Here is a 27,436-nt window from a genome sequence, read left to right on the forward strand (position 1 = left end):
GGCAGTTCTCTTTGTATGGCCCATTACCTTAAGTAAAATATACCTAAAACCTGAAAGTTATATACTCTCCCCAAAGTATCTCCTCCTTTACATCTCTTTTTCTCTGAGTAGCTCTCAACGCTTCTTTCGAGTCATCCTTTCCTGAAATCTTAGTAATTTTTTACTCCTCCTTCTCCTATAATTAAAATGCGGAGGTCCATTAATTTGACCTTTTCAAGGTTTCTCATGTCTTTTCTCTCATTCAGATTTCTACTATAACATTCAGTTATTTATTCATTAAATACTTGTTTAAATTCTACATGTGCTAGCATTTCTGCCCCCCAGCAAGTAGGAATTATGTGGTTTCCATAATATAATATAGAAATGATAGTCCCATTAAATACTTGTGAAATAACTCGCTAAATGAAAATATTGGGCTGAACCATAAGAAATTATTGTTTTTCTAGGGTCAAAATGGTCAAATGTCAGCAATTTTGTATACTCAACAAAAATACTACTGATATGAAGGAGAAAAATACGTATTAAGTTACTCCTTAAATACTGTTAACAGTATGTTAACAGTAATATTAATATGTATACAGTAATATTAATGTGTGTAATTAATGTTAACAGTAATATTAATGTGTAAAATTTTCTTTCTTCAAACTATGTAACTTGATTTTTCTCTTATTTGTTTACCAGGAAACACGGAATTACCCAGAATCATATCCACAACTGCCAAGGGATGAAACAGTGGAGAACCCTCATCTCCAGAAGCACATTTTGGAATTAGCATCCATTCTGGATGTGCGAAACGTGTTCCTTGAGAATACCATAGACGACTATTAAAGCAAAAATCCTCTTATTGAAACACGTTTTCATTTGCCACAAGTTTTAAATGGTGCAGTTTTCTAATGTGATGACAGATACATAGTGGTGTTATTTAGTTTTTATTTTTCAATTTAGGACCACCATTTTAAAAACAAACAAAAAAAAGTTGTTCAAACTTTTAGGGTAACTTTTAAAATACAGTCTTTCAGGTGTTTTATTAAAACCTCGATTAATATTGGAATTTTTATTTTTTGGTTTTGAGGTATGGGTACTTACCTCTAACATCTAATCGTACACTCAAATAGTTACTATTCTCACCCTGAGAAGAGTACATCATTTATTTTTGTATAATGAGGAAAATCCAACTCTTATACTTGGACCTTAAATGTGTGGATTTAGAAAATATATAATTGTTCACAGAGGTGAAACTAGCCAGCATGGACTACTCAAAATCAAGATCATAGCCCTTCCATAATATTTCTTTTCATTCCAAGTTAGTATCGATAGAAAAATGTGTGATTCTTTGAAGCATAATCAAGTTATAGTTCTTGAAAGTATTTAATTCGTTTAAATGCTGTCAAAATTTCAGAAACTGTAAAGCATTGATTTGTATCTGAAAAGCTAAATCTTTAATTGGGATCTTTAGATGATAAATATCATTTGGAATGTGTGAGTCCTGTGCTATCATGAGATATATTTGCATACTTTGTTTTCTTTGTAGTTTTTGAATGCTGGAAGTGAAAAGGAGGTGAAAAAGAGCAGCTTTTAAATCTTTCCGTCAAAAAATCAGATTGTTGGTTTCATGATCCAGTGTTTCCATAGGAATTCCATTTAAGCTCTTATTAATGAGATCAAGTTTGAAGCCTATATAGATTGAAGTTTGTGGCTTACAGTACAGAGTTGGTCATCTTTTTGCCTGGTTCAGGTCGATGAACCTTCAAAGTCAGAGATGTTATTAATATTAGTTGAGGGTAACTGAATTTATTGTTTAACCTAAAATGGAAGTTGCTTTTGCATTGACAATTTGGAAGTGAGGTTTTTAGAAACTCCTTGTATTCACTATTTTCTATTTCATGCACAAGTTTTTTTTTTATTATTTTATATAGGACTCAGTGTATAATATTTATAAAGATTTTTGAGTTGTTTTCTTCCTTTTTATCCCTTTCAAAAAATTCACAGGCACTAGCTATGATTTCTTACCCCTCTTTTGACTCCACAACTTTCAGACTGAGAAATCTATGAATCAAAAGCCCTTCTACCTAATTTTCCATACAGGCTCACAGTCTACCTCTGGCAGTCCCAGGGGAAATGAGGTGTTTGCTGTTGGTGCCTCTTTCCTATGTTCCTAGGGAAATTTTACTGTAATATTTTAAACTTGATTTTTATTTCTGACAGAATTATTTGGATCTAAGTTATGCATATACCTGTTCCAATTTGTTGATTTTTCATCTGAAGTCTTAAAGCTATTGTTCTTGGGTTGGGCGGACTTTGTGGGTTTTTTAGTTAACTTTTTAAAAGTCATTTTTGTTTGTTATTTTAAACATTATTTCAGAAGTCTTTGGAAAAGCCCCAAAGAGAGATTTTCTTTGCAAGTGGGTTTTCATTGTCAGATAAAGACTACTTTCCTTTTTTTTCCCCCAGTACCTTAGTAAACTTCATAGCTTTCTTTTCATAACTGCTCACCTGGACGACAGCAATAGATTATCCTTAGTTATCTGACCTCTTGTTTCAATTCCCCTGAAGTTCTGTGCCAGTAATGTTCCTAACAACACATATTGTCCTGTTCTCTGATGATTAATATAATATTTATCACCCTGAGCTTTATCCTCACCTGATTAACATAAAAAACAGTGGTTTGAGAACTGGGAGATCTGAGTTCTAATCCTGGCTTTCCTGGTAACTAGCTGCTTGTCCTTTGACAAATGTCTCCATGTCTCTGCTTTTTAGCACTCTTGCCTGTAAAACGAAGGCCTTGGCCCAAGATTCAATCCAGTTCTCTGTTTTCTATAATTTGAATTCTTGGTTCTGAAAAACTGATTTTCCCACCCCTGCCGCTTGGAAAGTTGGTTTCCCTTATTTTGATGTACACAGTATTTCCTTTCCTAGATCATTTTTACCTAGTTTTTGTTCAAGAAAATATCTGGGTCTCACTTATTTGTTGTAGAAAGTAGTTCAGAGACTTTCCGGAAAAAATTAGAGGTTTTGTTAGTAGAAACACGTTTGTCTAAGAACAAGGGATCTTAGAAATCACAGTCAGTGTTTAGATGATGACATTCCTCCTTAAGCTAGTAGTAGTGTAATTCCTTACCAGTGGTTAAAAATTTAAAGTGAACTGATCTTGAGAGCAAAGCTATACTAGAAAATTCTAAACTATTGTTTCATTCATGTGTATTGAGCAACAACTGTTCTCCAGATTTTATCCTAGGCATTAGTCTGACAGACCAAGTAGACTTAAACTTCCTTGTCTTCATGGAACTTATATTCTAGTAGAAGACATCAGGCAATAAATATAATACATAATTTATGTTAGAAAGTTTTAAACAGTATGAAGAAAATTTAAGAGTGTGCTAAGGAAAATTTTTCCTTTGTTTTTAGAGAGAGAATAAAGTTTCAAAGACCAATCAGGGTAGGCCTTCTTGGAAAGGTTACATTTGTGCAAACATGTCATATTCCTTTGTCTTGTCTTTTTTTTTTTTTTACTTTTTATCATGAAAATTTGAAACATGCACAGTGTTTAATGAATGCTCTTGGACCCATTACCCAGCCTCTACATTTTAAGGCCTTTCTTTAATTGAGGAAGAGGAAATGAAAAGGACAATCACTTAATGGTAAGGTCAAGATGGCAGTGGCAGAGAAGAATCTCATTTTTTTCAACATGTCCTGCCCCCCTTATGAATATTAAAATGGGAAATCCTTTATTTATGTTTAGAATTCATAGAAATTTAAATTTTGGAAGGAAAAAAAAAGCAAAGCAACAGGGAAGAGCACTTCTTTTGCTTTCAAATCGCACAGACTACCCCCCTGGATATTCTGATACAGACTCTCACCTCACTTAAGAATCACTATAAACAAAATAGTGTAAAAGTGCAAGAAGTAAGTTGTATACAAACAAAATGAAAATTAAATACAAAACAAAATTAAGCACAATGAAATTGTTTTATTTCTTTATCCATATGTTTCTGAAGTTGGTAAAGCAACTGTCTTCTCTGTTTTACAGAAAAGAAAACAGAGACCCTCAAAAGCTGTCAGTTTTTTCCATAAAGATGGAGCCAGAACTAAAACTCAGATCTCCTATTCTCAGCCCAGTCTTTCCCGGTAGCTCAGGTTACTTTCTATGACAAACAAGAAAGAAATAAGAGATTTAGATTTTGGCACAGAAGTTATGGTATTTTTTTTAATATATCAAATATTGAAACCAGTAAATCAGTCAGCCCTAGCAAAATTTTATTTACTAATTATTTTTTAAAAATCCACAAGTCAGACATTTTATCTTCGATTTTAGCCAGGATATATTCTTTGTGTATGTGTATGTGTGTGTGTTCTTCCTAGGAAGTGGTGCTCTCAAAAACCTCTCAAAGCACATAGAATTTATTGTTCTCTTTATATTTTTACCAAGTTGAAATGTTTTGAGATTGTAAAAGGAAAGTGCAATCTAGTCATGACTGAAATTTTCCTAGTAAAGGATCTGAGTTTTATTTTTTCCCTCACTGTGGCTACTATGCTTTGTTTTCTTCTTGCAGTAGAATTCCCTGTAAGACATTAGGTGGTTATTGAACTGAATTTCTTTGCGGTAAAGGGAAAAGCAACAACTCTGATTTATATATCAATTATAGAAGCTTTCGTTGGTGTTCTTTTCCCAGTTTAATCTCTGACCTGTGTGAGTTAGTAACTTTCTGTGTCTTAGAAGGGTTTTGGACTCAGTTGAAAAATCGTATACTTAGTTATCCACAGAGACTTGTAATCAGTCTGATAGAGAACATTGTACACAGGAAATATAGTAAGGTACCAAGGTCTGCAAACTTGGCTACTGCCTGTGATTCAGAACCACCTCCCCACCCTGAGTGAGTAAATAGATTTGATATGAATATGAATGTTACGAATCTCCTGGTGATATTTTGGGTGTTTATGTTCCTGTTATGTGTGTGTGGAGAGTATTAAGGATATTTACATTGAGGGCTCTTTTGTTGTTCTTATTTATTTGAAATTCTTATTTTATTTGCAATAGCATGTATATATTTTGGTGATGCTGAATGCAATCTGTGTATACTTTTTGTATATATGTATATAGCTGTAAATATATGGTATGCAGTGATACAGTATGTGTATATTATATACCCATACCCATTGTGGGCTGAATTTATTTAAGTTCTGTGAGGACATCATAGTGGCATTGTTCATGCTGCTGTATTAGGTTGTGGCTGTATCTCAATCATGAGCCTCTATTTTGAGGGGCTTGTGTTTGGGTAAAATGGGCTATTTTGGAGTTGAAATTAGGATATGAAGATCTTAACAGAAAGCTGGATATTCTTAGCTTTAAAAATCATCTGCCAGTTTCCATTTAAACTGATGATAAATTAGTGATATAAACCTGAAAAACCTAAGTATGTGAAACTGAGACACCAGCAGGTTCTTAAGCTATATTAGTCCTTTATTTTCTTGACTATAGTTGGGTATTATTACTTAGTAGCATATGTATCTATATTGAGAGTCAAGGGGCAATGGAAAAAATTACTTTGATCACATTTCAAAATAGATAGGAAAATGTCCTAATAGGCAAATGTTCCTAATTGCCATTTTAATACCTGATACCACAGTTTAATTTTGGAAGAATTTTTTTTTTTCACTAGTGTGTCTCATTTTATATGTCTCTATGAGGCAGAAAAGGGGGCATTAGGTAGGAGAAGGCTTTACTTAGGTGGGGTCGAATTTAATGAGGAACAGGAGGTTGATAAACCTGTATATTTGCAGCAGCTGTGATTAATTAAGTTCTGTCTTGGCATTTCTAGCTATAGATTTTTCTTGATTGGAATTGCATATCAAAGATGAGTCCACTCATCTGCAAGAATGCTTCCAGTGAATAAAATGCCTCCAGTTGTATTTCTTTGTCTCTATGAGACCACTGTGTTCTGCAAATTGATAGATTCACACGTGAAGCAGGATTCTTAACAGTAGGTGTGTGGCGTGCTATATATAAAAGCAGGGCCTTCAAACCTCTCCCAAGAATGACAGGTAGGGGAGGATAAGAGGATTGTTCGTATGTGCAGTGCCAGTGTGTGAACCTATGGAATATCACAGAGATCAGGGCTCGGTTCCTCCTGTCTTCACTGGGCATGTTCATCTGCATGGAAGAGTGTAGGAGATATTTTAATATACACTTGAATATATTCACCACAAAAATTAAGTGGGGTTTTCTTTGCATGATAAAGTATAACTGCAAAAAACTGTTTACCCTATGGTTCTTCAGAAGATTAAATCCATCTGATCCAACTTGAAATTATCTTACTAAGTCAGGAATCAATTCTGCCATCCCCCAATATGTTACATTTGCCTCTTCACTGTAGTTTTAATATAACAACCAAGTATTCATGATACTTCTCAATTAAAATGTTACATTTTAAATAGTTATAATAGCTTTTTTCTTAAACACATAAAATTTGGCAGTGTACTATTCTGAGAAAATCAGTGAAAACATTCATAGTGTCTAATGTTGTAGTAACCGAGTCATTTATTGCAACTGGAGAGTAGCAGAGCAGATGTTATGCTACTTAAAATTCATGGAACTGACTCACGCTTAATGTGGACATTGATTTGAGGAGAGCAGCAGCAATAGAAAGTGTGGTAGATGAGGTTGATATTGTGACTATGACCTCTGGCTCTCTAACAGTTGTCAAGCCAGTCACTTTGCAGTTAAATAAAAAATTGCTTAGAAAACCAAGCTCTCTCCCCCTGTTCTGCTGTCTTAGACATCGATAACTTTATACCTGTTCATGCTGTACCTCCAATCTTTCACTGGATACCGTGACCACTTTATCCTAAAAAAAAATTTTTTTAAGGCAATTCATCCTACTCAAACTAGAATTTCTAAACGTGGTATTATACTGTGTTCCAGCTTCACTGAATTTTTGAACACAGATTTATTAAACATGCCTTGTGTTTAAGGAAGAATAATTGATTTGTGAATGAAATCAATCACCTTTTGAAGGGAAGGATGTCAGAATGATGCTGGAGGGACATGCCCTTAAATGAGTATAAAGACAAATGTATTAAGTGGAACTAGTTTGTTGATGCCATAGAAATATTTCCTTTGGAATTCTGTAGATATGAATTGTTTTCTTAAGCTAAAATTGATATTTTTCACTTTATTAGTTTGGTGTAATATTGACTTTTGAGAAAAATTCCATTTCGTATAACATTGTTCCTTAATAACTGAAGCACCATTTCTTAATTTAAACATATTTTTGTTAATTTGTGTTTTTTAAAGTTATTTTTTAAATTAATTACCAAACTATTCTGAGCAGTATGATTTTTTAAAAAACATATTTGAACAAGACTTCAGAGATTTTTAGTAGTTTGAGATATAGTAATTCTGCACTCCAGATTCACTTAATCATCACTTAATCATCTAATTTGGTCATAGAACAGACTATAAATTGGGAATATTTTCCTATTTTGGTGGATAACTCCTGTCTATATCCTAAGACAATCATCTTTTTAGATGTAGTATTGTTTATTGAGAGGTTGGTAATTTCAGGGTTCAGATTTTATTTTACTTTTCTGATAGGCTTATGAAATGAAAGTTAATAGCCTGAGGGTTTATGTCACTTTTCAGAATGAGATGGTAAGTTATAGCTAGCCTTCCTTTAGGCGTGCAGTAAACATTTAAAATTTTGTGTTATATCATTAATATTCTTTTCTGTTTTGAAACTGTCGTGAATGTCCATTTATCCATGATTGAAAATTAAGATTTGTAAACATTACGATTTGACCCCTAAGTCTTCTCAAATATCAAATCAGTAAGATCAACCATTGTAAAAAGCAAATGGTCATGTATGTTAACCCAAAGTAATCATTTCCAAATGATATCAAAACACTCTAAATACAAAAATCTTATTGCTACCCTTGCATGTTACTGACTTTTTTCTAGATTATGTATTGTGATGTATTAAAAATCTGCAGGAAAAATTGCTTAAAATGTTTTAGGGCAATAATTTTTACTGCTATTTCTTGCAGAATGAGTTTTTTTTTAAAAAAAGAAAAAACTCTTGTTTACCTTTTATTAAAAAGAACTCAATGGTTCAGTAATATATCTTAGGATTTTGTGTTTGTGGCTTTTTATAGTTACGTGGTTACATTCCTTTTGTCCCATAGATCATATGGCTAGTTCTCCAGCTGTTTTTTTATTTATTGTTTTTAATAAACATTGCCACTCAACAATCAGATATATTTTGGAGGCTTCTTCCTGTCAAAGTAGAAAGGTTTTAGGTAATAGGAAAGGCAGATGCAATGTCCTACATTTTCATAGTAGAGCTTACAAGTGAAAGGATTTATTCAAATAGGTTATCGTCACTGTGTAGCACCAGTAAAAGTAGTGGTTTCATTAATCATTGAATGTGATGAAGCAGTTTTAAGTCATTTCCTACTTAGCTCTAAAGAATTTTGTCATTTCAGGCCACATTATTATTTTCTCCAAGTGATTTTACATTGTAAGGTTGAATATCTTTTTATTTATATCATCACTAAGGGTTAAGATAATCAAATAGGAATTAAAATAAGTTATACTTGATCTTTTTTCCCTGAAAATAATGGTGAACCTATTGTCTATATTATGAATATTAGGCAGAAATGCACTTGTTTCGATCATAGAAGAAATTACATTTCGAAAATATAATTATTTGATTTTCTAGTGGTGTGAAATACTTTTTAAAAATTGTGCTTGTCTGTAACTGAAATGTTATAGAATTGTAACACTATAAGGATTCTAGAGTTATATTTATTAGCTCTCTTTGAGAGACTGAAGCACAATAATTTTCACGTAACCGTTCTTACCAAGTGCTGCTAATCTGTCGTGCAAATGATCAAACTATTTGGTTGCCTATCTAGCTATTCACAAATCACTGTAATCCTTGAAATGTAGTCTTGTTGCTCATCTGTATTAAATTTTGGGTATTGTGGGTTAATACTTTAGAACAAAATCCATCAACTCAGCTCGGTGAGCCCAACAAACCGTTTGGATTCACTAGTTTTATATGTGTTCTCAATAGAATTAAATTTGAAGGGGCTATTTACTACCAGTGACGAAGGGGGAAAATTATATTGTCAATATCATTTGACTTGAACAATTGTGGTATTGTAAAAGTCTTACCTGTTGTGTTTCTTAATTGCTTAAGCCATACATACTCTTAAGGATTTTTTTTTTTGTGTGTTCCTTTTCAGCAGCCTTTTTCTGCTGTCCGTTATGGTTAATATGTCATAGATTTTAGAAATTAAGGTTACCAAAACATTTTATTTTCCTGATCATCACTTTTGACTCTTGTGTGATATGTGATTTGTCATAAAGGATAGCAAGCCTTCCACTACTTCACTAAATGAATTTCAGAGTAAACACTGTGATTCTGCAGAGGATTCAGTAGGCCCTTGTGTTTCCAAGTTTTCTTGTGTTACATGGTGCCTACCACCTTGAGGGCGCTTAAATACTAGAGGAGGAAGAGTTAAACATTGTTTTGATGTTTATTGAATAACAAGATTACAGATGATTTGATTTTTGTCGTCAGTGTATTGAAGACATTTTTGCATTGATAAATGTTCTCTCTAGGAATGTGATTACATTCATCAGGTGTGAACTCTTGTAAATGAATTTTGTATCTTGAATTCACATATATATTAAGTGTATCATCGATATAAAAATAAACATTAAAATTATTTGCTTAAAGTTTTTGTTACTTCTTTAGAATTGCTGACAACATAAGCGCTAAACTGGACAGGGTTTGCTTTTCAGATAATTCTTCAGACACTTGAAACAATTTGAGATTTAGGATTCGATGGTATTGTTGCAGTTTGTAAATTTCTTCTGAGTCCCAGTCTTGGTTTTTTCCCTGCCCTGGTCACTAGGACATGCTGAGGGCGGGATTGTTTGAGGGGATTGAGTTGAAGCTGCTGGCGCTCGGGCTGGTGTTGAGTTTGGGCAGGAACACATAGAACTTCCATGTGGAATGTCTGCCTCAGTTGGCGTTGAGTCCGGAAACCCGACGTAGGCTACCAATTTGTACTGTAACTTTGTACAAGGCAGTTTTATCTGTCTGGACTTCCTTCATCTGTCAAAAGTTGGAGGCCCTTTCGTGACTAGTGAAATGAAAGTAGTGCGCTGACGCTAGCGTGGTTTTTCTAATGATTCAGAGTGCACTATATAATAATGTTAAGATTCTGAAAACTTTTCTTTCAATGACCTGAATTGTAATATAAAATGTGTAGCCTACAGTAGATCACAGGCACACAACACAAGTGACAAAGCGCGAGTTCCCAACACTGATTGATGTATGGAGCCAGAGGCTCCCGCGGGAGGAAGGTGACAGAGTTATGCAGGGTGCAGGCTGGGATGCAGAAAGGGAAATGAAACTCTGGGTCGGCCCAACGCAGCCACGGCCTGAGGTTTCCATGAGACAAGCTGGCACCACAGGAGCCATCGGTTCTTTCCCTTTTGCCACCAGGCTCCTACCACTTCCCCCGCTACGCACCGTCCCCTATTTTGGGGAAAAAAAAAAAAAAGGAAAGGCTTCTACCCGGTCTTTCTACGCGGGTCTGGCCGCTTGCTGACGTGGCGGGCCGGCCTCAGGGAGCGGCCAGCCCCGCGCCTGTGCCCGCGCCCTCCAGCGGTTCCGGTCCAACCGCCATCCCGAAGCTCGCGGAGGCCGCGCTCAGGCGCATGCGCACAGTGGGCCGGCCCCGCGCGCAGCCACTTCCGGCGCGCTGGTGAAAGTGCGGTTCCGGGTCGCTGCTCTGCTCGCCGGCCGGCCGTGGGGGCTGGTGACGCGGGCCGGCGCTCACGAGAGGCCCCGGAGGCGGGGCTCTGCCGGCTGCCCAGAGAGCGGCAGGTGGGCGGGCGGGGGCCGGAGACGGGAGCAGGCCTCTATTTCCCTCGGTGGCCTCGGTGTGCCCCCAGAGCGGCGCCGACTGGGTTGCCCAAGACCCAAGGCGGGGGGCAGTGCCAGGGTGCCGGACAGGGCGAGGGTGGGGGCAGAGGCGGGCTCTTCGGCCTGGGAATCTGGAACCTGGGGTCCCGGAACTCCCCCCTCCTGCGCGCACTTTAGACAAGTCACTCTTCCTCTCTGGGTCTCAGTTTCCCTGCTGTCAAATGGGAGAGACATTGGGTCCCTCCTGTCTTTGACAGTCCACGTACGGGCGGGTCTGGGAGGAGCCTGAGTGAGTGGGATCCGAACTGCAGTGGCAGGTGGCTGGCCCCCCGAGCATTTGGCAGCTGTCTTCCAACTATGCCGTCCTTTTTCTCAGCGATTTTCTGAATGTGAGTCAAGGCTCTGGGGTTCTGGCCAGGTAAACAGTGTGTGACTGTCAGAATCAACTGAAATAAATACTGGCCCTGGGAAACCTTAATCTCATTGAAGTTGTTGTGCTCACGCTCCCAAGGCGAAGTGAGTTTAGCCGCTTACTACAATGAGAGATTCTGTTCTTTGTGCCTTTAGGTGAAACTCTTAGGCAAATCACAAATGCAAAGACCAGGGTGAGGGAGGGTAGACCACTGAGGATTATGGTAATGGCAGGTTTTCTCTCCCCCCACCCCCCACCTTGATCCTTCCTCCGTCCTCTTCCACTCTGCCTGTCCCCCCAACATTTTGACTTTACACTTGAGAGGAAATATCCGATGCATTTTATCTTTGTCTTCATGCAGGACAGAAAGCTTTGACCTTCAAGCTGTTTTAAATCTAGTAGATAAGCCAGGTGAGTAGGTGATTTACAGACATTGAAGGTAAACTTTTGAAGAATGGCACAGACTTAAATGGATGCTCAGAAGTGGTAAGCAGTCATTTGTAGATCCTAGAGCTTCATCATTAGAGGTCTTAGAGCAGAGCTTAGATATCCACCAGAAAACATCAAAAGTTAAGGTTGGAACCAGAATATTAATGTTTCATGCATGATAGGAAAAGATGTTTGAATCTCGTGTGTAGTATCATGGAAAACATTGTACAAAAAAGAAACTGACTTTAGGAAATTTTAATCACTCATTAAGAAAACCACACAGCATTTCCAGGAAACATTTAAGGATGTTTCCTGATACAGTGTAGTTGTCTGGCTTTCCTATTTTTTTTTTAGGAAAAAGTTGTCAACATTTTCTAGTGAACAGCTGATTCCACACCATCTTGGAACATCAGAATGTTACATCTTTTCCCTGTATTGAGTTACATGTTTTTGTATTAACTGTAGTCACACTTAATATTATTAGGGGAAGGATTCAAAAGCATTATGTTAATGTTTCTCCTGGGAAATTTTACTTAATGTGTTGTATGCCACAGCCAATGTGATGTAATTAAAAAAAAGAGTAAGGACTTGTGGGTTCCTGGGTTCCAAAACACTGCACTTCAGCCACACAGTCTTTGGCATATTACTCCACCTTCCTAAAACTGGATTTTCTTATCTGTATTTGCATCTGTCACACCTGAGTACTTTGTAAATGTTTAGTAATTGTGTCCTAGTAAGTGTGCATGTAAAATTATGAAACTTAATTTTGAAACCTAAAGCTTAATTAACAAAGCAACCCAGATATGAAATTTCTCTGATGTTTAGTTTAGAGCTCTCTTTCATCTGATTTATAGATACTCCTGTGCCACAAGCCTTTGGCCCCCATTTCAGTAGGAATGCAGCTGGTTTGGATAACTGGACCTTTTTAGGCATTGTCTCGGGATTCCCAGTTGCTGGCCTGACGATTGTTGTCGCGTCTCAAGCACTCGCCATCAGTGCAGGATAGCCACACGGCAAAATGTTTGCAAAACTGAAGAAGAAAATTGCAGAAGAGACTGCTGTCACTCAAAGGCCAGGAGGTGCTACTAGGATCCCACGATCAGTGAGCAAGGAGTCCGTTGCCTCCATGGGAGCTGACTCAGGAGATGACTTTGTAAGTACCTTTTATAGTTCTTAATATTTGGTACAGCCTCGTTACATTTAAAAAATAGTATTTCATGGAATCATTCCGGTAAGTATTTTCTTTTAAAATTGCAAAGATGATTTGTAGTTTATATCTGATTCTTCTTATTCTGAGGTGCTTTTCTTTTTTTCTGAGGTGCTTTTCTATTTTTTCACCACGGGTCCCTTTCCATATTCTCTACTTTCTCCTCTTGTACTCTTTTTTCCATCTATATAAAACCTTGTGCATCATCTTTTATATTTTGTTTCTCAGAGTACTTTGGCCTGTTGTCTTTGCACATATATATATACTTTAAGTCATTGTTACTTAGTGAAGTCTGTGCATTTGGCATGGAATTAGCCAGGGAATTACCACTATTTTTTGGGAAAATTGATGAAAAGATGGCACTGATGGCTGCACGTTGTCCCTTAATTGTAAAGTACCTTTGTAGTTGGAAAGATTTGAGAATGCTACTGTGTTAAGTATTAGGATTAAAATTGTGTCTGTGGCATATGACAGGATCTTCTTAAAGTCAGATAACTTAAAAGAAGTTATTTATAATGCTTGATATATGTAAAAGAATGTGTATAATGTAAATATGAAGTATTGTATAAGGCATAAAAATAAAATGAATGCTTTTTAAGTCTGTCACTTAGGCAGGGAACTAGATTTTTATCAATACTGTGAAGCTACTTGTGTGTTCCTTCCTGGTTCCCTTCCCTTTCCTCCCCTTCAGATAACCCAGCCTACAGTTTGTGTATATTGTTCCTTTCCTTTTTAACATATCCTGCCAGATACATGTATATTTATAAACAACCTGTTGCTTATTTTCAGACTTTATAAGAACAATACACTGCACGTGGTTCATTTATTTTTACTGCTGTGTATCACTCTGGCATTTGAAAAAGGCCACAGTTTGTCTCTGTCTTCTACTGGTGATAGATACTTGAGTTGTTTCCCTGGTCAGATGAGTCGACCTCCTCCTTTCTTATACTACCTGTTCAGGTTAGATTACATGGCAGAAGCTATTAGGTTATTGGGGTGGACCAATAGATTACCAGATCTAAATTATCATTGGCTCCTGTGTTCAACAGGAAATTTAAATGCACATTTGAGCACCAGGCTGAAGGACATAGTTTTAATGCTGAGTTCTCTGGCAAAGGTACTTGCCTTGGCATCATGCTGACTCGCTAAATGAAGTCTCTCTCAAATGTATTCCAGATACGGAGATTGGCTTGAATCCAGGAAATACTTTGCTGTGTGACTTCTGAAGTTATCTGTTTGAATTTGTTCAAATTCTGATTCTGATCCTCACTGCCTGTCTCCAGACCCTTGACTTCCATGACATAGATCTCCTCACCCAGGTGCCTTCCTCTGGTGTTTCACGTCCTGAATTCATTACCTCCGTTTCCACTTGTGCACCTTTGTCCCCCAAGTCACCGGCAAGAAAGCTTGGCAGCATTTTAGACTCTTCTTCACTTCTTGGTGTCCAGTCTGTCAGCAAGTATTTTGGTTTCCGTCTCCTATCTCAAACATACCCTTTGTACTCCACTTTGCTAGTAGTACATTTGTTGTTTAATTGCTAAGCCGTGTCTAACTCTTTGCAGCCCCGTGGACTGTAGCCCATCAGGCTCCTCTGTCCTGGGATTACCCAGTCAAGAATATTGGCCTGGGTTGCCGTTTCCTTCTCCAGAAGATCTTCCTGACTCAGGGATAGAACCTGTATTTTCTGCATTGGCAGGTGGATTCTTTACAGCTGAGCCACCAAGGAAGTTTATTTTCTTTTTTTTCAAGCCATCTTTCTTAATTGGACAAAGTGGTAGGCTGTCTGGGTTCCCTGCCTCTATTAACTCCCCAAAACAGATCTGTTCATGTCTCTTCAATGCTTAAAACTTCTCTGTGGCTTCTCATCATCTTCGGGATGAAGTGCAAAGTCACTGTTATGTATAATGGTTAACCCCTGTGGTCGTGACACAGCTCACCCATCCACCTTATCTCACTCTACATTCCTATGCCCTGTGCTCCCTCCATACTGAACTTACTGTACTTTATGGAACAGACAACTACAAATGTTCACATATGCTGTCTCCTGTCTGGAATTTCTCCTATCTCCTCCTCTCACTCCTGCATTCCTCTGGCAGATTTTGTTCATCCTTCAAGACTTGGCTTACATGTTGCTTCCAGGAAGCCCTCTTGACCTGACCTTCCCTCTCACCCTCTCTAACCTTCATCCCTCCTGGCTGAATCTGGTCTCTTGACCCCTGCATCTTCTGTAATAGCACCTATTACACTGCATTGTTCTTGGTGATTTGCTTCTTTGTCTCTTCCTCTAAACTGGGAGCTTCTTGAGAGGCAATAGAGTAACGCTTGGGAGCCCAGGTCAGGTTAAGGAGGCAGACCTGGGTTTGATTGCTGTTCCGTTATTGTGTGACCTTGGGTGAGTCTTTTTCACTTTCCTGTGCCTTAGTTTCCTCATCTATAAAATAAGAACAATACCCATCTTTATTAAAGTATGTGTGTTGCAGAGTAATAGGGGGAAGGTCTCCCCTAAGTTCAGTTATTCATTAGAAGGGCTCACAGGACTCAGCATATAGTTTTATTCACTGCTATCATTTATCACAGTGGAAACATTTGTTACAAAGCATAATTAGCAAAGAGAAAATGTGCATGGGCAGAATCTGGAGGGAACCAGGCACAGTCTTCCAAGAGTCCTCTCCAGGGGAGTTGCCTGGGACACACTTATTTCCCTCAGCAAGGAACTGTGACAGCACAGGATAAGATGCTGTCTCTCAGAGAGGCTCAGTAGAGACTCAGTGCTCAGGAAGTTTACTGGAGGCTAGTCATACAGGCACCTTCTGCCTAGCATTTACCAAAATTCCAGACTTCTAGAAGGAAGGCACTTGAGAGGGTCAGTAGCCTCAGTAGGGAGGCCAAAGGTCCCCAAGTGGCAGGAGGAAATAAACTACAAGTGGCAAATGTATTTTTTTCCTTTTTCTTTTCTCTTCTAATCCTGTGTCTTCATGGCAACAGCTGGTTCTGCCTGAACTTAACTTTATCTCAAACCTTGAGCTAACCAACACTTTTTTTCCTCACGGAAATGTCTTTCTTAAGCTATGTTAATGAATTTTGTATTTGCTTGGAAATCTGCCTTTCTTCAAGATCCCTGTCAGTTGTTTTATGGAGGGAGGGAGATGACTCACCTGTGCCAATGCTATCTCAAAATGCATGTTGTGAGGGGTGAGGGGGTGAGGGGGTGAGGGGCCTGGTACAACTCTGCAGCTTGCTAACAGGTATATAACTTCTTGCTGAAAACTAAGGGGGCTTTTTCTGTTCCCTTCTGATGTCTATGTCAGAAGCTTTCTCTATCTCTTTTTATACTTTAATAAAACTTTGCTGCACAAAAGCTCTGAGTGATCAAGCCTCGTCTCTGGTCCCAGATCAAATTCATCTCCTCTGGAGGCCATGAATCCCGGCGTCGTTCACGGCTCTTAGCAGCAACCTTTCACATGTTAGGCATAAATCACATTTTTTTGCACAATTAGTTTGGGTACCATGAGCCATTCTTATCAGGAGTGGTGAGAACCCTTGTAAAATCTAAGTTTCCATGGGCTAGCCAGGGGCTCAACTTACGAGCCGGATTTGCCAAGGATAGCAGTCTCAGGCCAACGACATGAACTCTTTTCTGCATAGTGCATAAAAAACTTAGTAGTGCCTGGCTCTTAAGCACTTTGTAATTAGTAGTTGCTGCAACTGCTGCTGTTTTAGACAGGGACTCCTTTTCATCACTGTTCACAGTGCTGTAAACAATACTAAGAATAGGTGTCTCATTACCAATAATAATCATAATTTTTACTACTGTATATTAAAGCTAATTATGTGCCAGGCTCTGTTTTAGACCTGACAGATTTTGATTTGTTTACTCCTCATCACAGCTCTGTGATGCCGATTATTTTTGTTAACCACATTTTACATGTGAGGAAGCCAGTGCACAGAGAAGTTGACCAACTGGTCCAAGTTCTTGTAGTTTATAAGTGGTGACGATGTGACTTTAGCCTGGGCCTGCCACATCCTGAAACCCCCTTTAATCATTCCTGTGACTGGGCCTCCATAAATGTTGGATGAGCAAATGGGTAGATGGATAAATGAATATTTAAAATGAACTTTTGAACCACTCATTATTTTAGCAATAAATGGGGAAGACTGAGGACTGGATATTAGATACTATTATTTTTAATTTTGTTAGGTATAATAATGGTATTGTGGCTATAAAGGAAAATGTTTTTATGTTTTATAAGTGTTTGTCAAAATGTTGAGGATGAAATGTCATGATGTCTGTGATTTAAAGTACTATAATAAAATTTGATGAAGCAAATATGGGAAAAATCAGCAATTGTTAAAGTAGAGAATGTTAAGTAAACCACTCTCCCTACTCTTCTGTATTTTTAAAATTTTATAATCAAGTGTAGAAAGATAAAGTGATTTATTTATTAACAGTAGTAAACATTGCCCAAAGTAATAATAGTGCCTATATGTTTTAATAATCTAGATTATTGGGAAAATTTGATGTCTCATTAATATAATAATTTACTGAATATATATTATCTGCTAAAGGTTTTGACACATTTTAGAACCATAGATTGAAATCCCTTTGTTTTATAGATGAAGATACTGAAACTTTATCAATGTCAGTGATAGATTCTTTTTTAAAATATTTATTCATTTATGGCTACATCCGTTCTTAGTTGTGTCTTGCAAGATCTTCGTTGTGGTGTTTGGGATCTTTCATTGTGGCACACAGGCTTAGTTGCCCCGGTGCATGTGGAGTCTTAGTTCCTGGATCAGGGATCAAACCCACATCCTCTGCACTGGAAGGCAGATTCTCAACCACTGGAGCACCAGGAAAGTCCCAGTGACAGGCATTAGCCTTCAATCCCTTGCTAAAGAGTCTTCCTCCCTTTACCCCAGGATTTTACCTTTGGAAAAGTAAAGTGATTTACTTTTTTATCTGAAAATATATTTTTTGTATTATGTACTTGTTACAATATGATCATGGGCTTCCCTGGTAGCTCAGCTGGTAAAGAATCTGCCTGCAGTGCAGGAGACCCCAGTTTGACTCCTGGGTCCAGAAGATAATTGGATTTGTTTCCCACCGTGTATTCCAATACCATGTACACACACACACAATGTATCTGTTTTGCATCTTATATCTCCTCACTTTATAGATGAAGAGAGTATTGCTTCTCCTTTATAGGTAGAGAAGCTTTTTAGTGATCACTTAAAGGGTAGCCAAACCTGAAATAAGAGTTGTCGCTTTCTGGTTATGTGGTCTCATGCTGCTAAAAATCCATATATGAATACACCGTCTCTGTCTCAACAGGCTTCTGATGGAAGCAGCTCCAGAGAAGATCTTTCATCCCAGCTTTTGAGAAGGAATGAACAAATACGGAAATTAGAGGCCAGACTTTCTGGTATGTCCAGGAACTCGTAAGAAGCGACCAAGGGAAAATTGCCTTGCACCTGACCCTCTTTCCCTATTAAAAAGCCACATAGCATAACCTTACAGTTATTCTGACATAATTTGATCTTCTTAGTCAGAAAGGAGCAACTCGTACCCCCTTTGTTTCCTTCTTTTATTAGTGTATTGAATAGTGTAAATCCAAAACTGAAGTTTTAAAGTTAAAAAAAAAAAACTTACCTTTTTCTGCTCCTGAGATTTCTAGCTGTGGATATAAATGTATTAAAAATTGCCTGTAGATTTAGCCATCTTTCTTCCATTGGCCAAGCTTGCTTCAGGAGGAAAGGGCTAGGGATAGCATTTTCATGGAATGGTCTACAGATATTGGATTCTTCAGCACCAGACATGGTTTGGTGCTATATTGCCACTTGCTGAGATACATATCACCTGTGTAATATCATTCTGGGTCTTTGGGCTACTCTTTAGTGGTACTTTGAACTTCAGCACCTGTATAGAAGCTGTAACTCTCATTATGTCTTTTGTGTGCAGTTTATAATTTACACAACTCCCATTATATTCTTTGCCTGAGCAGGGCATGTCAGTCATAGAGTTGTAAGTTCTTACTTGGTTTCTGCCAGTGGATACATTTTGAAAGCTTCAGCCTGTGAAGTGGTCAGTAGTTTCTGTGTGTGTTTTTGTCCCTTGACCTTATGCCCATTTTACTGGAATGAAAGCAGCAGACTACAGAATTCACCAAGTTGTATGTGAGATATTTGTGTGTGTGTAGTTACCAAGGCCCATAGTGTAACTCACAGCTACTAGACAGCCCATTATCTCATTTTGTTCTCGCTCTAGGCTAACAAGACTTAGTGAGATTAAGGTCACACAGGTAGTAGGTGGTAGAGCTGGAATTCAAACCCAGATTTGCTTGATGCTAGAGTCCCTGCTTTTCACTACAGTCTGCTTGAAACTCAAGTGTTACTATCCTGTGACCTCTGCCTGTAAGCAGTATCAGTAACAGAGGTGAAATAACTTTACACTTGTTCAGTGTTGGGGAGAAAGCTGTAAGGTAATATGCATCTTCCCTAAATTGTTTGGGCTTGACTGATGTTAGAGGAGGGACAGGCAAGAAAACTGACATTAATTAAGTGTATTTATGTCCTAGGCTCAGTATGAATAAGAACAACCACAATAGCAGCTACTCTTTATTGAGCATTGTGTCCTACTTGCCTAAAGCACTTAGTTTATTATCTAATTAAGGCAATAGAACATTTCATTTATTATCTAATACATCCTTTGCGGTAGATACAGTTAATACCATAATTTCATAAATGAAGAAACTAATACTTAGGATCAGTAATTTGCTTAAGGTCTCTCAGCTAAGGACTGACTCAGTTGGGATTTGAACTAGAGCCTGTATACTTTTCCACTGTTTCATACTATCTTCTTTGGCTACCCTGGTAATTAATTCTGACTTTCACCTTTAACATGGCATAGGCCACTCAGTTCTGTGGCTGATTTTATTCCAGAGAGTTCAGTAAGGAAAGGAAGCTGACTTTATTCTAGAGAGTGCAGTACTTTTATTGCAGAGGCCCTGCTGTGGCAAGGTTTTTGCTGTTGTCCTGACCACTTTCACTCAGTCGTGTGGACTGTGCGTGAGCTGTTCAGTGAGTTCCCTTTGATCTGTCCTACTGCCAAGAATGGGAAGGACAGTGTAAACTGAGATTTGAAATTCAGTAATGAGATAATAGTGGTTTTCATGGCAGGGCATTTGTGATGACCAGACCAGGTCCAATTCTTGTTCTTTCTCTAGGCTAAACAAATCTGCCTGTTTGTAGTCAACATTTACACTGTGGGTAGTTTGTACTATACTTGTTTGCTTGTGTTGTTCATTGTTAATGGGAGGCTGTCTGCCCAGCTTTCCTTAACAGGAATGGTTTTCAGGTTGAGAAAATCATCATCATTTTCATTCATTTTTTTTGTTTGTTTTGTTTTGTTTAATTAACTTCCTTTCCTGATGTTTGTCCATGCCTGGTATGTGCGTCACCCTCCTCACCCAAGACTATGCTGAACAGGTCCGCACCTTGCAGAAGATAAAAGAGAAGCTTGAAATTGCCTTAGAAAAACACCAGGATTGTACGTATTTTTTCTCCTGCTTTTTTCAATCTTTCCAGAGTTTAGTTTTTTGAAACAAAACAGTAGTGTATGGTTAACTTTGCCTTTCATCATAGCTCAAATCTTTATTATATGAGTAGCATACTTCTTAATTGAGTTGACATTTATCTGATAGTTATAAACATAATTCATATTTATGTTGTCTTTTGGGCATGTTTCCTAGGAGAAGGATATTATGTGTATCATCCAGTTGACTGGTTTTTGGGCTGCCCTTGGATATTAGGAAAGTCTAGTGCCTGTCCATGGGCCTAGATTAAGAAACTTTGGTTCTAGCCATAGCTAGAACTTCGTAGCTGCTATGTTCAATAACTGGGAGAAATCTCTATCTTCACTCCTCCAACAATAGGACATACATTTTGTTTAGTTTACCCTAAATTATATGTTTTCCTTTGGGTTCAATCCAAGAAAGATGCTAGTAGAAGTAGAAAGGTATTTTTTGTGGATATAATATATGCTAAAACATTTTTTTTAAGGAAAAGTGAAAGAAAGGTTTGTTTTGCTTTGTTTTGACCTTTGTTTTAATTCTATTAAATAGTAGTAGCCATCACTTAGCAATAGCACTGGTGTTTTCTGGCAGGCTACCTGACTCAGTGTTCTATCACCGTATCATTTTAAAAGTACCCTTTGACATCTTCCTAAATGTGTATACTTGACAGCAACAACAGCGAACAATAGGAAATAAGCTAAAACAGAACTGAGGTCTGTTACTAAGGCCAAAAGCTTCTGGGAAAGTCAAGATGGGTCAGGTTTTTCCCAGTCTCATAATCCACTTTTGTGACATGGCCTTTTTTGTTAGGTGACAGTTATAATCACATGGGCTGTTTGTCATGCTGTTTCTGAAATATCTCCATATCTCAAATAGAGCCTCTTTATTAACAGCTTCCATGCGGAAATTTCAAGAGCAGAATGAGACATTCCAAGCCAACAGAGCCAAAATGGCAGAAGGACTGGCTTTGGCATTAGCCAGAAAGGACCAGGTATTTTATGTGTGGCACTGCCCAAAACTGGTGGAAAAATTTCACTTAGTGACGTGATTTCAAATCTCATGCCATAAACCTGGTAGAAAATACTTACAATCTAGGAGAAAAGAAATGTGCTATATAAGTTCTTTGAGAGTTTGTTTCGCTGTAGGGTGGGAAATTATCCAGAAACTTTATAGTTATGATCATGAAATATGTCCATATGTGAGAGTATCCTTTTCCAACTGTGTAGCTGTGTAAAATAGAGAAGGTAAGGAAGTAGTGTATCCATAATCTGGTTGTGAGCCCCAAGATAAGGGGAAAAAAGTCTCTGCCCTCCAAAAACCTGTCTGAAAGCTTACTCCCAAAGCACTTGCCTTGATAGTGCAGAAGAAGGTGCTATTAAGCTAGCAGTCATCCATGATGTACATAGTCCTTACAACCTCTGTCCCAAGTTTCTTCATCTCCAGCCAGCTAGACTGAGAGGAACTTCTGTAACCTCAATAGAAGCATCCATTGAAAGATGCTGAGTAAATGACAGTAGAAAAGGAAAATAATACTATTACTGGTTATTACAGTAATTATAAAGTTTATTTTGTTCAGTGGCATTTTAAATTTAAGATAATCATCAAATATTGTAATGATTGTGGAGAAGGAAATGGCAACCCACTCCAGTATTCTTGCCTGGAGAATCCCAGGGACAGGGGAGCCTGGTGGGCTGCCGTCTATGGGGTGGCAGAGTCAGACATGACTGAAGCATCTTAGCATGCATGCATGCATTGGAGAAGAAAATGGCAACCCACTCCAGTATTCTTGCCTGGAGAATCCCAGGGACAGAGGAGCCTTTTGGGCTGCCGCCTATGGGGTCGCACAGAGTTGGACACAACTGAAGCGACAGCATGCTTGCACTGTAATGATAATTTTGATTTATTAAGACAGGGTCAATATATTACATTGCATTGAAGAAAACACATAATTTGTTTCATCTTCAGTAAGTGCTTGGGTTGTTTTACAGTGTGTATTAGTCATCTCAGTCATTAACCAGCTAGGAAAAAACATCATTCACCAATACTTAGTTAATAACTGTGGTGTGAATGTATATAAATGAAGAGATAATCTAGCATTGGTGGACTTAATTTTAGGCATTTAGGATATAGCCTTTTGTCCCAATCATTATTTTTTCCCCTCTTCTGTGATTGGTGAATAAAAGGCATAATCCTTTCTTCTTTAACTTTTACCAGATGGCATGAAGGATATTGGTAAAAATTAAAATGAGAAGGAAAATAATGATCAGGGGCTGCTGAAGACCACCCTCTTCACCTCTTTTTCAGTAAATTAATTTTTAAGTATCAGTTGCAGAGTTACCAACTCAGCTGCTCCCGGCTACCCACTCCTAAGAAATAATAACAGTGCTCAAAGACAGAGACTCAGAAAGAAGCTGAAAGCTGCATCAGAAGAGCTCTATAGCTTTATGTGCTCTGCTTAGGAAAAGTTTGCAGGCTTATATTTGTGCTCTAGAATTTTATATAAAATTCATTTTCTTCTCCTTTTGGGACTCTTAGCTTTCTTACTATTAAGCCAATATCATGGTTCTTTTAATGTGCTATTTTGTTTGGTTGATATATTTCTTTGGGTGGGGTGGGAGGGTTATTTTGTTTTCTGAAAATCTTGATTTTATTGATACTCTTGCCTGGAAACTGTACTTCTTTATTGTTTTGTTTTAGGAATGGTCAGAAAAAGTGGATCAGCTTGAAAAGGTTAGTTCATCTTATTTTTGTCTCCTTGTGAATATTGGCCTCTTCTCTGGGCCTTGGAAAGTGCTTTCTCCAGTACCTAGTACACTGTTAGCACTTCTTGAAAGCAGGGTGCCAGGTGATTAGACACTGACTTGGAAAGCTCTTGTCTTTGTCTTTCTCGGTGGGTGTGCTGGGTATCTGCTGTTTGCCCCTCTTGGCGTCCTCTCTACCCATCTCCTCCCTTTCTCTGTGCCTGAAGGCCCATAGGGACTGCATCAGCAGGGCTCCATTGCCCTCTGGCTTGTAACTGAGGGCGCCAGTGGGGAACACCGAAAGAGCTGGGTGGAAGAATGTGATCAGAAGTTTATTCCCCCTGCCATCTCCATGTGAGGTCCCTTCTACTTGATTGCATCCCATGGCCAAAGGTTCCAGCTTCAGTTTTACCTTTGGTTCGCCCTCAGATATAGTTCCTCTTTCTGTGTTTCTTATAACCTGTTTATCCCTTTGCCCCCTTTATGCCCAATTGCTACAAGCACATTATCTCTTTTGGATTTTCTTACCCCACCCACAGCTTTGAAAAGTCTCTATTAGACTCTCCAAAATCCCCAATTTGAGTCTGTTTCCTGCTAGAGCCCTGACTGACACAGTGGTAACACTGGGAATACTTTCAGTGGGGAAGGAGGACATTTCTGAAGGCTGAGCAGATAAGAGAACTTCTCAGCTAGACATAGATGAGAAGAATTGGTTATTCCAGCCCCATGACACTGTGTAGGTGCCTTATGTAATGTGTTCCTGGCTCTTGAGACATGAACAGGAAGATGAAATTTCACACCTACAATTAGAAACACATTTTAATTTAAAATAATCAATTGTCAGTTTGCTCAACCCAAATTATATGCTGCTTCCTAATTCATTCCTTCTTTTCATTGAGTACTAACTTGCTCTTTATGATAGAAAATGATTTCTCAGATTGACATATTCAACTATAAAATATATTTACTGTTAATTTTATTAACAGTATGTGTTTTATTGCACCATTCTTGGGATAAAACACCAATTAAACCAGCAGTTTTCTTTGTGTGTTCTAAAGAAGTCTGATTATGCAAGCTATCAGAATGCCTTAACGTATTTACGTAAGGGAAGAATTACAGAAAAGTCAAGCTGTCTCCCAAAGGAACTTGTGCTTAAAAAAAATACGTATATATACACATACATACATATATATAAACATGGTGTTAATGATGATCCTCTTAAATATAAAGGTATGGGTTAGGTTAAAGTTTTCTTGTCTTAAAAGAAGCTCTTAAGATGGTAGCAGTTAAATTCTTATTGGACTATTTTTTCATCTTTGAAGATTATGGTAAAAGAGGATGCATATAGGACTAAAGTAAATAAAATCTACTTCAGTTCACTAAGAGCTCTTTTCTCCCCACTCCCTCACCCCCACAGGAGGAGCTGGGAAAGATTTTAGACCAAGAAAGAGTAATGAGACATCTATGTAGGTCTTTTAAGCCATAGTGATTTTTAGAAATTTTTTTTTTAGAGTTTTAATGTCTTTTCAATCAAGAATTGGAAACTGCAATAGCCAGAGTTTGTCCTGAAGAGAATTCATCCTGGGAATAGTAAATTGTAACTTCCCAGCACCAGTCATGTCTAGTTTTTGTTGACTTGCTGTCTGAATATATTAACTGAAACCGGTTCTACTTAAATCCATCTAATGACTTAAGAGAATCAGTCTTATTCCAGTTATGCATGTTATTCAACCAGTTCAGTATGTCACTGAGATAGACTTGTCAAATGGATATCTGGAATTGCTAATCAAATAGAAGCACTTCAAATGTTAAGCTTTTGGAGCTCTTCTTCCTCTTTCCACAACTATCATTTTTAAAAAAAATCCATTTCTACCTTAAAAAATTTGTAGGTAATTTTGTAAATAATTACCATAAAGCTTCCCATTGTCCATGTATTATTGCTACTGACAAGAGATTGCCTGAAGGTTTTCCATTGTTAAGAATTCTGGTTATATAATACAGATTTCTCATGTCCTGGTTGCCTGAGCTAATGTCTTCTTCTTCTGCATAGGATAAAAGGTTTCTGACAGCTCAGTTACAGGAAATGAAGAACCAGAGTTTGAATCTTTTCCAAAGAAGAGATGAAATGGATGAATTAGAAGGATTCCAGCAACAGGAACTAAGTAAAGTGAAGCACATGGTACGCATTTTTGTCTTAGAAGCTACATCCTCAGCAGATGATTAGTTACTGTGATTTTGCTGGTCGTGACTCTAACTGCTGATAAATATACCTTAGTTGTCTTTGATATTTATCCTATTTGTATGTCTTTCAATTTATTAAAATAGAGAAGTTCTGTTTGATATGTCTTTCATTTTTCTTTTTAAACTACTGGGCCTATAAGATCACTTCTAAGCTCACAAAAATGTTATAAAAACTTGCCTTACTGGTCCAGATTTTTAAAATTTCAATTTTTATTTATTTATTTGGCTGTGCTGGGTCTCAGCTGTGGCTTGTGAACTCTTAGTTGCAGCATGTGAGATCTAATTACCTGACCAAGGATCAAACCTGGGCATCCTGTATAGGAAGCACAGTCTTAGCCTCTGGACCACCAGGGAAGTCCTTGGTCCAGATTTTTTTTGCAAGTGTATTTCTTAGTAGTAGCCCAGTGAAACTTTATGTCTTTGTATCAGCTTTTAAAAAAGGAAGAAAGCTTGGGGAAAGTGGAGCAAGAATTGGAGGCACGAACCAGAGAACTTAGTCGCACCCGGGAGGAATTGGTGACGTCCAGTCAGATTTCGTTAGACTTAAGCCAGAAGCTGGAAGAACTGCAGAGACACTACTCAGCGCTGGAAGAGCAGAGGTTCTTGCTTGGTCTGTGGGGCCCATGGGAAGCGGTGTTAGTGTAGCTCTGGATTGAGCCTACCTGTCTTTCCCCATTGCTCACTGTGGCACTTTCTGATCTTAGTTCCTGCAAAGTCTTCTGGATTTGTCCGTTCCCAAACCCTCACTCCTCTGACCTGCTGAGCTCAGAACACCTCCAACCCTGCCAAGCAATTTAGATTGTTTTAGTTGCTAAACTGTTGAGTAGCTAAAGGCAGATCAGGATTTCTTGTTCAAACCTGGGTGTAATTTTTCTCTTGGGACTTCTGCTTCAGAGAGAGTCCGGGAGTCTTATCCATGGATAATCTTCACATGGCTAATGTTTGCAGCCCTGACATGTAAAGAACCATGTGTATTTTTCCTGTGAAAGAATGTGTCTTAGATGAGATATTCAAATTTGTTCATTATCTGCTTTCTTTCAATGAAGAGATCGTGTGACAGCTTCGAAAACAGGTGCAGAAAATAAGATCACAATCCTGGAGCAAAAGGAACAGGAGCTCCAAGCATTCATTCAGCAACTTTCCATTGATTTGCAAAAGGTAAGAAGAGTACTAGGAATGGACCCAAGTTCCTAGGATTCATGAATGGGGTAAAAACTAAACCTGCAGAAATTTCTGCATCAGGATGTCTGGTTGTGTTTCTCGTGCAGCCCACATCGCCTTAGTTCCTGCTGTAACAAGTCTGCCTCCAGATGGGCTTAGTTGCCTCACAACAAGGAGCACCCAATAAATAGATCTTACACAAATGAATGACTGTGATACAAGGTTCATCTCCACATCACACAGAAAATCTAGATACCTATAGTGTTTTGTTTCCAAAGCTTATTGTTTCCTTATAGAACTCAAACTTTCTGTTTGACAAGAAAAAAATTCACATCTCAGGAAGTCCCAAATAAGTGAAATAGATTTTTCAAATGCAGGAGGTGTGCCATAGGGAGAGTGCATTTCCAGAGTTCAAGGAACTCTTCCTGGAGTAATTGAAATTTCAAGGATGGGTAGGACAGCCCAAAAGCAAAAAATACAGAAGGGTACAGAATACACTTGGGACTTTGTGGGTAGAGAGGATGACAGACATAAAGATTTGGGTTTTATGGGACTGTTTGATATCAATTAGAACCATCCATTCATTTCATAATTGGAAAAACTAACTTTCCAGACTCTGGCCCCACTAAGTTACCTCATTCATTCTAAAACTATAATTTGAGCTTTATTATGTATCAAGCACTGTGCTCTGTGCTAGGTGTTTATTAAATACTAGGCTGAGCAAAACAGATATCAGT

General features: G+C 38.0%; 2 protein-coding genes across 10 annotated transcripts in view; both read left to right on the top strand.

Annotated features, from left to right (window-relative positions):
* SCAI (suppressor of cancer cell invasion) overlaps positions 1-9,739 on the top strand; it is a 120,702-nt gene extending 110,963 nt beyond the window's left edge. For 4 of the 5 annotated variants that reach the window (XM_043916862.1, XM_043916863.1, XM_043916861.1 and 1 more), the window contains one exon: positions 682-9,739. In XM_043916862.1, coding sequence (XP_043772797.1) covers positions 682-828 — 147 coding nt within the window. In that variant the 3' untranslated portion in view covers positions 829-9,739. The remainder of the gene's footprint in view (positions 1-681) is intronic. The other variant, XR_006343365.1, reaches the window with a different exon arrangement.
* A 1,014-nt stretch (positions 9,740-10,753) lies between these two features.
* The window catches only part of GOLGA1 (golgin A1), a 47,223-nt gene continuing 30,540 nt past the window's right edge, over positions 10,754-27,436 (top strand). Inside the window, exons 1-11 of one of the 5 annotated variants that reach the window (XM_043916867.1) lie at positions 10,762-10,898; positions 11,195-11,326; positions 11,711-11,760; positions 12,633-12,931; positions 18,318-18,408; positions 20,457-20,531; positions 21,450-21,547; positions 23,254-23,286; positions 25,348-25,476; positions 25,968-26,137; positions 26,585-26,696. In XM_043916867.1, coding sequence (XP_043772802.1) covers positions 12,797-12,931; positions 18,318-18,408; positions 20,457-20,531; positions 21,450-21,547; positions 23,254-23,286; positions 25,348-25,476; positions 25,968-26,137; positions 26,585-26,696 — 843 coding nt within the window. In that variant the 5' untranslated portion in view covers positions 10,762-10,898; positions 11,195-11,326; positions 11,711-11,760; positions 12,633-12,796. The other 4 variants (XM_043916868.1, XM_043916865.1, XM_043916869.1 and 1 more) reach the window with 4 other exon arrangements.

This window comes from Cervus elaphus, chromosome 11 (assembly GCF_910594005.1).
Source record: "Cervus elaphus chromosome 11, mCerEla1.1, whole genome shotgun sequence".
NCBI lineage: Eukaryota > Metazoa > Chordata > Mammalia > Artiodactyla > Cervidae > Cervus > Cervus elaphus.